This window comes from Danio aesculapii, chromosome 10 (assembly GCF_903798145.1).
Source record: "Danio aesculapii chromosome 10, fDanAes4.1, whole genome shotgun sequence".
Taxonomy (NCBI): Eukaryota; Metazoa; Chordata; class Actinopteri; order Cypriniformes; family Danionidae; genus Danio; species Danio aesculapii.
The window spans coordinates 44,088,871-44,104,223 of NC_079444.1; the positions used below are offsets into that span (position 1 = coordinate 44,088,871).

At 30.5% G+C, this 15,353-nt stretch overlaps 1 protein-coding gene across 2 annotated transcripts in view; it reads right to left on the reverse strand.

The window, feature by feature from the left end:
• septin5b (septin 5b) overlaps positions 1-13,495 on the reverse strand; it is a 32,808-nt gene extending 19,313 nt beyond the window's left edge. For both annotated transcript variants that reach the window (XM_056466901.1, XM_056466900.1), the window contains exons 1-3: positions 13,412-13,495; positions 6,982-7,072; positions 1,269-1,355 (exon numbers count right to left, since the gene is read on the reverse strand). In XM_056466901.1, coding sequence (XP_056322876.1) covers positions 1,269-1,355; positions 6,982-7,072; positions 13,412-13,465 — 232 coding nt within the window. In that variant the 5' untranslated portion in view covers positions 13,466-13,495. The remainder of the gene's footprint in view (positions 1-1,268; positions 1,356-6,981; positions 7,073-13,411) is intronic.
• Between the last annotated feature and the right edge of the window lie 1,858 nt (positions 13,496-15,353).

The following is a 15,353-nucleotide window of genomic DNA, read 5'->3' on the forward strand; positions in this document are numbered from 1 at the left end:
ACCGCACCATTGACCAACTAAAAGCTGCTCTAAAGTCCAGCAGAGCGTGTTAGTTATGCGCCTATGCAGGTCCAAACGCTTACACACTGCTGAATACACACAGGATGAACAGCAACACACAAATATCTTTACAGATGAAAACAATTAAAGGATTAAAATGATCCAGAAATGATTATTTTCTACATCAATATAAACACCACTGCCTCCATGCCTTCTTCACCTCGGGGGGCTTTTTCAGTTTATTCATGACGATCTGCATCTGTATAATGTGATTATTATTATCAGTGTTATTGATTATATGCAGATTTATTTTTGTTTTAATAAACAAGTGTAGATTTGTCCAGCTGTGGGGTTTTGGAGACGTCTGCATCACCATATGGGGCATCAGAACAGGACGTGTGTTTGGATATAACTCAGTGTTTTGACCACACTTCATTATTATTGTTCATTTATTCCTTTGCTGCAGATCAGAACTGAATTTAGAAATAGTTTAGACACAAATCTTTGTGCTTAACAAACTAAATTTAATATGTCGGTTAAAGGATGTGTTAAGTGGAGTGAGTTTCCACCGTTTCCTCGCTCCACCAAAGTAAAGGAGTAAAGAGTAAAAGTAAAGTAAAGAGAAAGTAAAGAGGCTCAAAACACACCCAGAACTCATTGAGAGAAAAAGCTCAACCCTGTTAGACCATGCGCCAGGCGCAGAGTGTAGTTATCCATGCTTAAAATAGAAAAAGTGGATTCATACACTCCCTTAATGCTTTTGCACCATGCACTTTAGACTTTGCACCTAGATCGTTAAAATAGAGCCCTGAGTGTATTTCATTACAGTCTTAACGGCTCTCAATGTGTGCGGATGCAGCTGTAAATGTGACCTCTAGAGGACAGTATCAGCCTCCGAAATGAGATGCAAATTCAGAGTTAGAAAAATGGTTTAAAATTTGCAAATATTACAAACGTAAGCAGTAGCTAGCTCCGTTAATCTGGTAACCTGCATATGTGTCAAGTTGTCAGAGGAGCGGCCAGGTGAAAAAACACTATTTGATATTTGAATTTAGACTGTAATACCAAGTTCCAACACTAGATGTCAATCCTGCATGCATGTACGCCATCTTTAATTAGTGAGATGCTACTAGCATCACACACCCACAATTTTGGAGTTTCTATAAAACAGGATAACAGCAGCAAGACTTTATTACTTGCATAATTCAACAGCCCATCATCAGTTATTCCGTACTGATTTCATCTGCTATGAATCTGCGTGAATCTACCTTCAGCGTTCAGCAGCTTGCGGTCCTTGTACAGGTCTGTGAGGAACAAGCTGTTGATCAGTGTGGATTTTCCTAAGCCAGACTCTCCTGAAAAACACACACACATTCAGAAACACACAGCTGAGTTAAGTGCTGAAATACCAACGCAATCTCACGGCAATTCGTAACTGTTTGATTTAGTGGCTAATTCGTATGAATTCGTACGATCTAATTTGTACAATTCAGTACGATTTGCTCACCACCCAATGACGGTTAGGATTAGGGGTGGGGTTAGGTGCCACGCCTCCTTTTTAAAATCGTACATTTTCATACGACTGAACTTGTTCGAATTCTTACGAATTAGCCACTAAACTGACAAAACGTAAAATACTTGCGTTTCCTCGTGAGATCAGGCTGGAAATACGTCACATCTTTCTGTACTTCTCCATTGTGTGAATTATTAAATATTAATTTCTTCATTACTCAAATCGCTTCCTTTTCTGTGCTGATCATCAGTGATTCTTTGTTTTGATTGTAATTTAGGGATTTTTAAAACCTAATTATGTTTTAGCAATAATACTTAAAATGCTAAACAAACATTCTCATTTTCATTATTTTTATCTAAAACTTTAAACTAAAACGTGTGTGTGTGCGTATATGTTAGTGGTGTAACGGATCACAGATCTCACAGTTCAGATCACATCATGGTTTTTTAGTCACGGATCGGACCAATTTTCAGATCAGCCCAAAAAGGGGGGTGACAAATGTAATTTGTTTTCTATTTATTACAGAAAGAGCACTGCAAGACACTTTTTTTTAATTTATTTATTTTATTTATTTTTTTATTGTATGCTCATATTCACGAAACATTAACATCAAAATGTTTTAACATATTAAAGAGAATGTACAGTCTTGAGAGTGAAAGTAACAGAGAAATTAATGTAAAAAAAAATAAATAAATATTTGAAGAATAATTAAAAGTACAATTACATCATCTTAGAGTAGTCTTTAAGTGTAGGTTATTACAAAAAGTGTAAATGAATGTCAAGGATGTTGTATTAATTTAAGAGAGCTCTTTTATGTACTCCCAAAGGGGAGACCAAATTGACCAAAATCTATCAGATTTTTTATGTTTGTCATAGGAAAGTTTTTCTAATGGTAGCCATGTAGCAATCTGTGATATCCACATTTTAAAAGATGGAGCTTGTGATGCAGACCAGAGTAGCAAAATAAATTTTTTAGCTAAATATACCAATACAATAAAAAACTGGAATGCATCTTTTTTAAACAGATTATTTGCATTAAGATTCAATAAGTACAGAGCTGGGGTCATGTCAAAATTAAGCTTAAGAATATTTTCCAGTACCTTATGTATTTTCTTCCAAAATGGCAAACTTTTTTCACAGTCCCAAAAACTATGAATGAATGTACCTTTATCTTTTTTACATTTAAAACACAGGTCTGTGGCATTGGCAAACATTTTCTTAATACGTATTGGAGTAAAGTAGATCCTATTAAAAAATTTAAAATTAAGCTCATGGATCCCAAGAGAGGTACACTTCGGATATATATTATCACATACAATTTTCCAGTCATTTTCTTCAATAGTTTGACCAATATCCTTCTCCCAAACATCTTTAAGTCCTAGCCAGGCAGAAGTGCAATTGTTAGACAAAGTGTCATAAATCCTTGTTATCAATCCTTTTAAACAAGCTGAATTCAGTAAAAGGTATTTAATCTCTGTTGTTTTGGATCTCAGCTCTCCTTTGTCCAACTTTGGTTTTAAAAAATGTCGTAATTGTAGATATTTATAAAAATTGGATTTTGGAACGTTATATTGATCTACAATCTGTTGGAAAGATTTTATGGTGCCTTCTGAAAATGCAAGACACTTTTGGTTTTAACAAACAGAACTGAGAACCTGTAATCTTAGTGATGTTTGATAAACAAATTTCGGGAGGAGCACGCGCAGAAGTTTCAGTATCAAATACGTCATTGACAATTATTCTATTATCCAATCAGTTCTTGACCAAACCCCTATATATACCAAAGCTGTCTTACCTGCAGCATCTTACGACTTTAGCATCCCTCCACCACCCCGTCACCTCACCTCTTAAGCATTACTATCCCGGGGGGAGCGTTCTGGGGCCGGGCTAGATACTTCGCTCGAATCCCTATTCCTCTTTGTTTCCTGATAAGAGGAATGACTCGAGTTTGGGTGTCTTCCCCGAGCTCAGAGCCCTCTCCCCGGACAGCACGCCAAATACGCTTTATTCTGAAACTGTTGCAAGTGTGAACTCGTGAATTACAAATAAAATAAAGAAATAATCAGCTGAATAAAAATAAACTGTAAAATATTGAGCACTGTGAGAAATTCACAGCTACTCCTACTGTTGCTGATGACGCTAAATGTAGAAATCTAACATTATCATTTGTCATGTGATGGAAAACCTGGAAAAGTCATGGAATTTCGACATGGTATTTTCCAGGCCTTGAAAAGTTTTAGAAAAACAGAAAAACCCACAGGGTAATTGTTTAAAGAAATTAGTTTAACAAATATCTGTGTACTTGCATTAGAGCTGCTCGATATTGGAACAATCTGACATTACGGTATTTAGTATTTCTGTGCTGTATATTGCGATGTGAACACATCTTCACCAGATGATTTAACAGGTTTATTTGGATTGATTGGGGGGATTTTGTAATGCAGTGAATCTCGAATAATATATAACAACTAAATTACAAGCAGAGATAAATAAAATATAGTAAAGGTAAAAGTGAATTCTAGTTTTCAGGTATTCACTATTCTGGTACAGATATTGAATAATCAACACTGCTCAGTCTTCATTGTATATTATTTAATCTTTATTAAAGTTATTAAATATGTCATGTGGCCGGATGTGTTAAACTCTGAAATATTGAAATGTTCACACAGTGACAGGCCTTAAAGGGACAGTTCACTCAAAGATTCAAGTGTACTCACTATTTACTTCACTTGTTTCTATACTATACTAGTTATTATATTATATTATTTTTGTGTTCTATTTAAAAAAAGAATGTTTGAAACATGTGAAGGGTGTGATGAAAATGGTAAGTAATGTTTGGGTGAACTATCTCTTTAAAAATGCATGCAGATGATGAACTTTTACTCCATTATGATTAAACTATAATCGCCAACATTGCACGTCCTGTGATGTGACTATTACAGATACACACATTGCGATATCGATGCTGAAATGATATATTGTGCAGGTCTAACTTGAATATAGGGTAGTTGTCTTTACTTCTTTTCTGTTCTTGGCCAAAAACGTGCTCTCACATTGTTAGTGCTGTGTAAGCATGATCAAAATCAATTTTACACAGATATAAAAACACATTTAAACTAAATAGATTGTTGCGTGTTCTGTGATATCCTGTAATAAATTTAACCGTCATTGTTCTTCTTAATATTTATCATGTATATGTAGACATTACATGAATCAATAGGAAAAATTTACTTGAAAGTTCTGGAAAAGTCCAACCCATATTTATTTTGTCTCATTTTCAATAAATGATTCAGTTCTTCACTCATAAAACTTCATGTTTCATTGCTAGATGATCATTTCTGTAGAATTATTCAGTGGTGTATTTTTGATGGTCACCTATTGGTGAAATTCTATAATTGCTGCTTACAACTTTCATTTTTGAGCATCGTCAAATGCATATGACGGTGATTTTAATCTTCACCATAAACATCAGTGGTTTTATCTAAGCTATATAATGTTCTCCCAGTTCTTCTGTGTTATTTCACTGTTTGTAACTTCATAACTAACTCAAAACACTAAGGACTGAATCTCTTAGGATTAGTAAGCATATGCAAATCTCCATCATTTATAGTTGATGTTGCGTGGGTGTTGAGATCCTGATCTTTTAATGATTAATCGTGCAGCTTACACTGAATGCATTAATGCAGGCTGAACAAGTAGTGACAGAAAACACCTTTAATAACCTAAGAAACCCTAAGTGTTTTTGTGACATATAAGGACACAAATCTGTATAATGACATAGGTATGACACAGGTATTACAAGGAGGTGGTAAATTATGAGGACATTGCTGATGTCTTCATTTGTCAAATAGCTCATTAATCACACAGTATGATATTTCTATGTAAGGTCCCCACAATTCATAAAAACAAGCATATGTGTGTCTGTGTGTGTATGTTTTTGTGCGTGTATGTATGCATGCATGTATGTGTGTGTATGTATGTACAGTATGTGTATTAGTTTGTGTATACACTCACTTTATTAGGTACACCTGTCCAACTGCTCGTTAATGCAAATTTCTAATCAGCCAATCACATGGCAGCAGCAGCTCAATGCATTTAGGCATGTAGACATGGTCAAGACGATCTGCTGCAGGTCAAACCGAGCATCAGAATGGGGAAGAAAGGGGATTTAAGAGACTTTGAACGTGGCATGGTTGTTGGTGCTAGACGTGCTGGCCTGAGTATTTCAGAAACTGCTGATCTACTGGGATTTTCACGCACAACCATCTCTAGGGTTTACAGAGAATGGTCCGACAAAGAGGAAATATCCAGTGAGCGGCAGTTCTGTCGGCGCAAATGCCTTGTTGATGCCAGAGGTCAGAGGAGAATGGCCAGACTGGTTCCAGCTGATAGAAAGGCAACAGTAACTCAAATAAGCACTCGTTACAACCGAGGTCTGCAGAAGAGCATCTCTGAACACACAACACGTCCAACCTTGAGGCGGATGGGCTACAGCAGCAGAAGACCACACCGGGTGCCGCTCCTGTCAGCTAAGAACAGGAAACTGAGGCTACAATTCACACAGGCTCACCAAAACTGGACAATAGAAGATTGGAGAAACGTTGCCTGGTCTGATGAGTCTCCATTTCTGCTGCCACATTCGGATGCTCTGCTCAGAATTTGGCCTCAACAACATGAAAGCATGGATCCATCCTGCCTTGTATCAGCGGTTCAGGCTGGTGGTGGTGGTGTAATGGTGTGGGGGATATTTTCTTGGCACACTTTGGGTCCATTAGTACCAATTGAGCATCATGTCAACACCACAGCCTACCTGAGTATTGTTGCTGACCATGTCCATCCCTTTATGAGCACAGTGTCTCCATCTTCTGATGGCTACTTCCAGCAGGACAACACACCATGTCATAAAGCGTGAATCATCTCAGACTGGTTTCTTGAACATGACAAGAGTTCACTGTACTCAAATGGCCTCCACAGTCACCATATCTCAATCCAATAGAGCACCTTAGGATGTGGTGGAACGGGAGATTGGCATCGTGGATGTGCAGCCGACAAATCTGCAGCAACTGTGTGATGCTATCATGTCAATATGGAGCAAAATCTCTGAGGAATATTTCCAGTACCTTGTTGAATCTCTGCCATGAAGGATTAATGCAGTTCTGAAGGCAAAAAGGGTCCAACCTCGTAGGTAAGGTGTACCTAATAAAGTGGCCAGAGTATATGTGTGTGAATGTGTATGTATGTGTTTGTATATAGTATGTGTCTAAATGTGTGTCTATGCATGTAGATGTGTATGTGTGTATATATATGTGAATAAATATGCTTGTGTGTGTGCGTGTGTGATTTTTGCAATATTTTGAACTATATGTTGCATATAGTTTTAAATTCTATAAAATCCAAACATGAACTCTTATGTCTATTATATATTGCCAGATTTCTACATTATGCAGTTTTAGTAAACCGAAGCTCACCTGCCACCATGAGCGTGAAATCGAACCCTTTTTTCACAGACTTCCTGTGAACCTGATTGGGCAGCGTGGCGAAACCCACATACTCTTTCTCCTGAAACACAGGAATATGCGTCATTTAATAACACAATGCTAATTATGAACACATCTCCCTATAAACAATAGTGCAACACAGCAGAGACGAGCAGCTAAGTCATTTCATATCTGCAGGGATGAAACAAGTCAAGCTCCGCCCCCTCATGCGCTTTAGTAGGGCAATCCCATAATTCCTGCATGTGCTATTGTGCTCAGAGAGTCTGCCTGAGGGCCTCGCCGTCCATATTCACTATATTACATCAGTTATGCTGTTATATAAACCGCTGCTGTCATATGCAATCATAATGCATGGTTTACACCACTGAATATGCAAAATCAGCCCTGCTTATTGGTCTGCTTATTGGAATATGCAAATCTGCAGTTTTACGCACAGTGGCCTAGTTTGAATGTGCATTTATGAAAACATTGATCAATTAGACTTAACAATATTAGACGATATTATCTAAAATATCATAATAGATCAATTAAATAAATCATTTTCAGTTTTGTAATTAATTTTATTATTTTATTTATTTTTAAGCTTATTATTTATATTTTTGAATATTTATATATTTTTTATTTTTACTTACATTTTTAACCACCAAATATGCAAAATCAGCCCTGTTTATTGGTCCAGTGCTAATTAGAATATGCAAATCTGCTGTTTTATGCTCAGTGGCCTAGTTTGAATGTGCATTTGAATAAAATCATTGATAAATTAGACTAAAATATCACAAAACATTAATTAAATTAACTATTTTCAGATTTAGTCATTTTAATAACTTTAATCAGTTGCCAAATGAATTTGTTTTAAATATATATTTTATTCATTTTTTATATTTTAGAATATTTTTGTTGATGTTTGTTTATGTTATTTTTCGCTTAAACATTTTAACTTCACCAAATATGCAACATCAGCCCTGTTTATTGGTCCAGTGCAAATTAGAATATGCAAATCTGCTGTTTTTATGCACAGTGGCCGAGTTTGAATGTACATTTGAATAAAAAGATTGATAGATTAGACTATCTAAAATATCATAATAGATCAATTAAATTAAATATTTTCAGTTTGTCATTTTAATCAGTTGCCAAATAAATTTCTCATTTTCATTTTTTTAAAGATTTTTTTAATTTATTATTTATATTTTAGAATATGTTTGTTTATTTGATTTTATTTTTTTACCTACACTTTTAACATCACCTGATATGCAAAATCAGCCCTGTTTATTGGTCCAGTGCTAATTAGAATATGCAAATCTGCTGTTTTATGCTCAGTGGCCTAGTTTGAATGTGCATTTGAATAAAAACATTGATAAATTAGACTAAAATATCACAAAACATTAATTAAATTAACTATTTTCAGATTTAGTCATTTTAATAACTTTAATCAGTTGCCAAATGAATTTACTTTAAATATATTTTTTATTTATTATTTATATTTTAGAATATTTTTGTTGATGTTTATTTATGTTATTTTTCGCTTAAACATTTTAACATCACCAAATATGCAACATCAGCCCTGTTTATTGGTCCAGTGCAAATTAGAATATGCAAATCTGCTGTTTCACATTTGTATAAAAAGATTGATAAATTAGACTATCCAAAATATCATAAAAGATCGATTAAATTAAATATTTTCAGTTTTAGTCATTTTAATCAGTTGCCAAATAAATTTCTCATTTTCATTTTTTTAAAGATTTTTTTAATTTATTATTTATATTTTAGAATATGTTTGTTTATTTGATTTTATTTTTTTACCTACACTTTTAACATCACCTGATATGCAAAATTAGCCCTGTTTATTGGTCCAGTGCAAATTAGAATATGCAAATCTGCTGTTTTATGCACAGTACCCTAGTTTGAATGTACATTTATTTGTTCAATTCAATTCCCCTTTATTTGTACAGCGCTTATACAATGTAGATTGTATCAAAGCAGCTTCATATAGAAGATTATAGTGAATTGAAACAGTGTAGTTCAGTTTTCAGTGTTTAAGTTTAATTCAGTTTAGCTCAGTTCAGTGTGGTTTAATAATCACTGCTGAGAGTCCAAACACTAAAGAGTAATCCATCGACGCGCAGCTCTACAAGTCCCGAACCATGCAAGCCAGAGGCGACCTAATAATTAATTATTTTCCAATTTAATTTTACTCATTTTAATCAGTTACCAAATTTATTTATTTAATTTTAATAATTGTTAAGCTTTTTATTCATTATTTATATTTTAGAATATTTGTTTTTAATTTTAAGATGGTCGCTGGTTCGAGCCTCGCCTGGGTCAGTTTCTGTGTGGAGTTCCCATGTTCTCCCCGCGTTTGCGTGGGTTTCCTCCGGGTGCTGAGGTTTCCCCCATAATCCAAAGTCATGCGGTACAGGTGAATTGGGTAAGCTAAATTGTCTGTAGTGTATGAGTGTGTATGAGTGTGTATGGGTGTTTCCCAGAGATGGGTTGCAGCTGGAAGGGCATCCGCTGTGTAAAACATGTGCTGGATAAGTTGGCGGTTCATTCCGCTGTGGCGACCCCAGATTAATAAAGGGACTGAGCTGAGAAGAAAATGAATGAATGCATGAATGAATGTTTTTAATTTTATTTCTTTTTACTTACATTTTTAACTTCACCAAATATGCTAAATCAGCCCTGCTTATTGGCCCAGTGCAAATTAGAATATGCAAATCTGCTGTTTTGTGCACAGTAGCCTTGTTTGAATGTGCATTTGAATAAAATCATTGATAAATTCAGACATTTTGTTTCAGTTAGTTACTTTTCGGCTCTTTTTATAAGGCTTGTTATATAATATTTAAATTTACTTACAGTCATTTTAGTACTTAAACTAACACATATTTTATTAAATATAGTGGACATTTTTATGTACAATCTTTAACATCACTGAATATGCAAAATCAGGCCTGTTTATTGGTCCAGTGCAAATTAGTATATGCAAATCAGCTGTTTTGTAGAGTGTCCTAGTTTGAATGTGTATGAAAACACTAATCAATTAATTGCAGTTTTAATAATTTTAATATTTCCAATGTAACTTTATTTCAGTCAGTTGCCAAATTAATTTATCTCATTTGAATAATTATTAAGCACTTTTTTTATGATTTACACGTTAAAATGTTGAGCTTTAAAATATATATATATATAAAACATATTTTATTTATTTAGTTGACAGTAACATTTTTAATTTTACTTAAACATTTTAACACCACCAATTATGCAAAATCAGCCCCATTCATTGGTCCAGTAATATGCAAATCTGCTGTTTTATGTACAGTGGCTTACTTTGACTTGAAATGAGACTAATTAGCAGCGTTTGCGTTAGAGAATGCATAAAATAAATGCAATATTAGATCAGAAATCAGTGAATTGTTTGAGCTGTCTGTGAATATCTCTCCCGGATTTTTCTTTCCTGCACAGTTTCTGGACGCCGTGTACATGTCCTTGTGGGCGTTCGATGCATCCAATGCTTTGAATGTTTCCCAGCAGAAAAAAGCATTAGTGTTATTTTCATCTTGGGTCCAGATTGACTGACAGTTCGCCCTCGGCTGGACATACGGAGAGCCAAACACATTTTCTAAGCCGCTGCACAGAGAAAACATCAGCTCTGCTCATATATATATCATGCTTTGATATATATATCAAATATTAAACTACAAACATACCTTGAAAACCTTATTTAAAATATATATAGTTAATTAGCAAGGAGATTTTAATTAAAAGCAAATCAATTCCTCTAATTACAATTTTTTTTTATATTTTATTTTTGAAATATGCTATAATCTTGAACATTACAATATTTAAATGAATTTCTTCTCATTTTTGACATGCATAAAAATGCAACACCATTAAAAACGGCAAAGAATTATTATAATGAAGTGTTTACTAATGCGAATTTTCAGTTTAAGATATTTTACACACAGCATTCACACACACACATACACACATACACTCATACACTACGGCCAATGTAGTTCATCAATTCTCCTATAACGCATGTGTTTGGACTGTGGGGAAAACCGGAGCACCCGGAGAAAGCCCACGCCAACACAGGGAGAACATGCAAACTCCACACAGAAATGCCTACTGACCCAGACGGGACTCAAACAAGTGACCTTCTTGCTGTGAGGACACAGTGCTAACCACTGAACCACCGCACCGCCGTAATTACTAATGTGAATTTAGTTTATTATTATTAGTTATATATCTAATTTTTATTAGATATATAATATTTTTTTAGTACTAAGAGTTATTTTAATAGTTAATTACCTAGTTAACATTTTCAGTGTTTTTAATTTATTTTGTTTGAGATTATATTTATTTCAGTCTAGTAATTTTTGTACTAATTTATTAATTAAAACATATTTTATTAGAGTTTTAATTTGACAAATTAATAGTTTTTTCAGCTTTTTTTAATTTACTTTTTTCTTTTCATTTTAATTTTAAAAAATGTATTTGTTTATTTCAATTTCAGTAATTTTATTTAAAGTAATACACATTTTTATTTCATTCAGTTGACATATATATTCGGAACTGATATTTTGACGTTTTTCCATCTAATATTTATATTTTATTTATTTTTATAAAGAATAATAATATTTCAAAATATATTTAATTATGTTTATTTCCATTTCGGTAATTTTAATATTGATATATATATATATATATATATATATATATATATATATATATATATATATATATATATATATATATATATATATATATATACACACACACATACATATGTATATACATATATATATATATATATATATATATATATATATATATATATATATATATATATATATATATATATATATATATATATATATATATATATATATATATATATTTAAATTATATTTATACATTTTATGTTCATTTTAGTTTCTGTCATTTTAGTGCATAAAGTAACACTTTTTTTATTTTCAGAAATGTTTTATTTATTTTTAATTCATGTTTATTTCAGTTTCAGTCATTTTATTACTTAAATAATATTTATATATACACATATATATATATATATATATATATATATATATATATATATATATATATATACATATACATATATATACATATATACATACATACATATATATACACATATACATATATATACATATATACATATACATATATATACACATATACATATATATACATATATACATACATACATATATATATACACATATACATATATACATATACATATATACATATACATATATATACACATATACATATATATACATATATATGTATATATATATATATATATATATATATATATATATATATATATATATATATATATATATATATATATATATATATATATATATATATATGTATGTATATATATATATATATGTATATATATATATATATATATGTATATATATATATATATGTATGTATATATATATATATGTATATATATGTATATGTATATATGTATATGTATATATGTATATGTGTATATATATATGTATGTATGTATATATGTATATATATGTATATGTGTATATATATGTATATGTATATATGTATATATATGTATATGTGTATATATATGTATGTATGTATATATGTATATATATGTATATATGTATATATATGTATATGTATATATATATATATATATATATATATATATATATATATATGTGTGTATATATAAATATTTAAGTATATATACTTAAATATATAATAATATAAATATATAATTATATATATATAATTTAAGTATATATATATATATATATATAATGTCAGTACCTTAACTAAAGCTATTTTTCATTTCAGAATATTATATTAATTTCTAATTTATTTCAGTTTTAGTCATTTTAATAGGCTACTTTACTAGCTGCCAAGTAATCGTTTTATTTGCATTCATTCCCATAGCTTTTCCAATTCTCTTCATGCGTGAAATGCAATGCAAATAATCTGAACTCCAATGCAAACAAAACAAAAATATCTGTAATAATAAGATATATAATATTGTCTGCATTGTCCTGCTTTACACTGAGCTGAAATGTGGGACACTGAGAGCAGCGGCGAGGATTACTTTCATGCATCTCTGAAAACACAAAACATCCTTCTCTCACGTGAGAAAAACACATCTGCCATCCTCAAATATCATATTTGATATTCCTCATCTGATATTTCGGTGTTTTATTGTTTCTCCAACGCAAACAGATGCAGACAGCGTGTGATGCAGATGTCATTATGCGTTCAAATATTCCCCCCAGCGTCCCAGAAACACCCAGCGCATGCTAAACACACACAACATCATCATAATAGTGTTTATAAATATGTTTTATATATGTGAATATGGATAAATACAGACCTCTCCATCCTCTGCGTGTGCCCGCGGCAGGTGAACGCGCAGACGCCCATTCATTCATTCACGCAGGGTCATGGAAACAAACAAATACATGTAGTTTATTGTTATTTCAGTCATATATTGATAATAGTTGAGCTTTCTCACCTGATTTCACCGTCCTGCTCTTGTACCTGGCGCTGCTCGTCATCCCGGCCGCTTTCCGAACGCCGAATGACTAGCCAGTACTATGGTGAAGGCTGGATCATTAATATTCATTAGCCTGGATTCTTATTGGACGCCTTTTGGTTTGAGTGTGTCATGATTGGACCGCAGCCGCGCAACAGCGCAGATAAGTAATTAATATTTATAAGATAGTGTTTAATCATAGTAGGATTCATATTTTCGCTTTGGGAACAGCTGGAATAATTATGATGCGCTGGGGGAGGATCGTCCTATAAAAAGCGTAATTCTTTTGTGTTGTGGTTTGTTATTATAAAGCTTATCTTTTGCGAAAAGCGCTTTTTGATCATTTAAAAATGTATTAAAATAATATATAGTGATTTATGTGCATAAATAACGTCATATTATTTAAATGTACTGTAAGGACATGCAAATAAATCGACCTATATATTTCGAGAGACTTGGAGAATTAGTTGAGTATTAACTTACACCAAATCTTGTTTAATAAAAGATAAATACAGATATTTAAATGAATAATAATATATTATCATTATTATTAATTAGAATATAACGTTATAAATCTATATGTATATTTATATATCTAATCATATTTTATATAATCTTTATATTATATATAAAATAATAATAAATTTTGGATTATTAAACTAATAAATTAATACTTTTTTTTGCCATTTTTAATTAACCATAGCATTTAGCAACGGATTATAATCAATAATTTTTATCACATTATTTAATATAATATTAATTAATTATTTCCATTTTTTTAATAGTCTCTATATACTGTAAAGACATGTAAATAAATCGACCCATGCATATATTTCGAGAGAAAATTTAAGTATCAACTTACAACGAAATTATGCTTAATAAATAATAAATAAAATATCTAATTTAAACTAATACTAATAATGATTAAATTACATTATTATTATTATTATCATTATTATTATTATTATTATTAATACAAATATTAATTTAAATTAAATAATTATTATTAATATTATTAATAATGATTAAATTACATTATTATTATTATTATTATTAATAATAATAATAATAATAATAATAATAATAATAATGATTAAATTACATTATTATTATTATTATTAATAATAATAATAATAATTAAATTACATTATTATTATTAATAATGATTAAATTACATTATTATTATTATTATTATTATTATTATTAATAATAATAATGATTAAATTACATCATTATTATTATTATTAATAATAATAATAATAATTAAATTACATTATTATTATTATTATTAATAATGATTAAATTACATTATTATTATTATTATTAATAATAATAATAATAATAATAATAATAATAATGATTAAATTACATTATTATTATTAATAATAATAATAATAATAATAATAATGATTAAATTACATTATTATTATTATTATTATTATTATTATTAATACTAATAATGATTAAATTACATTATTATTAATGATAATAATAATAATAATAATAAACAAAACTTTAGTTATTAAAATAATAAATAATAACAACATATCAAAATATTAATTAATAAAAAACAAAGCATTAATCAGTTGCATTTAATCAAACATTTTTATCACATTATTTAATCTAATATTATCGTTTCATTAATTCGATTGACTCTAAGGCTAATGGGATAATAAATAAATAGACTGTAAATCCTGGCAATTTACTTATACATACCTGATACATCATTTTGAATTGTACCACTGTACATACACGTTTGTAATTATGTTTATATCTCTCT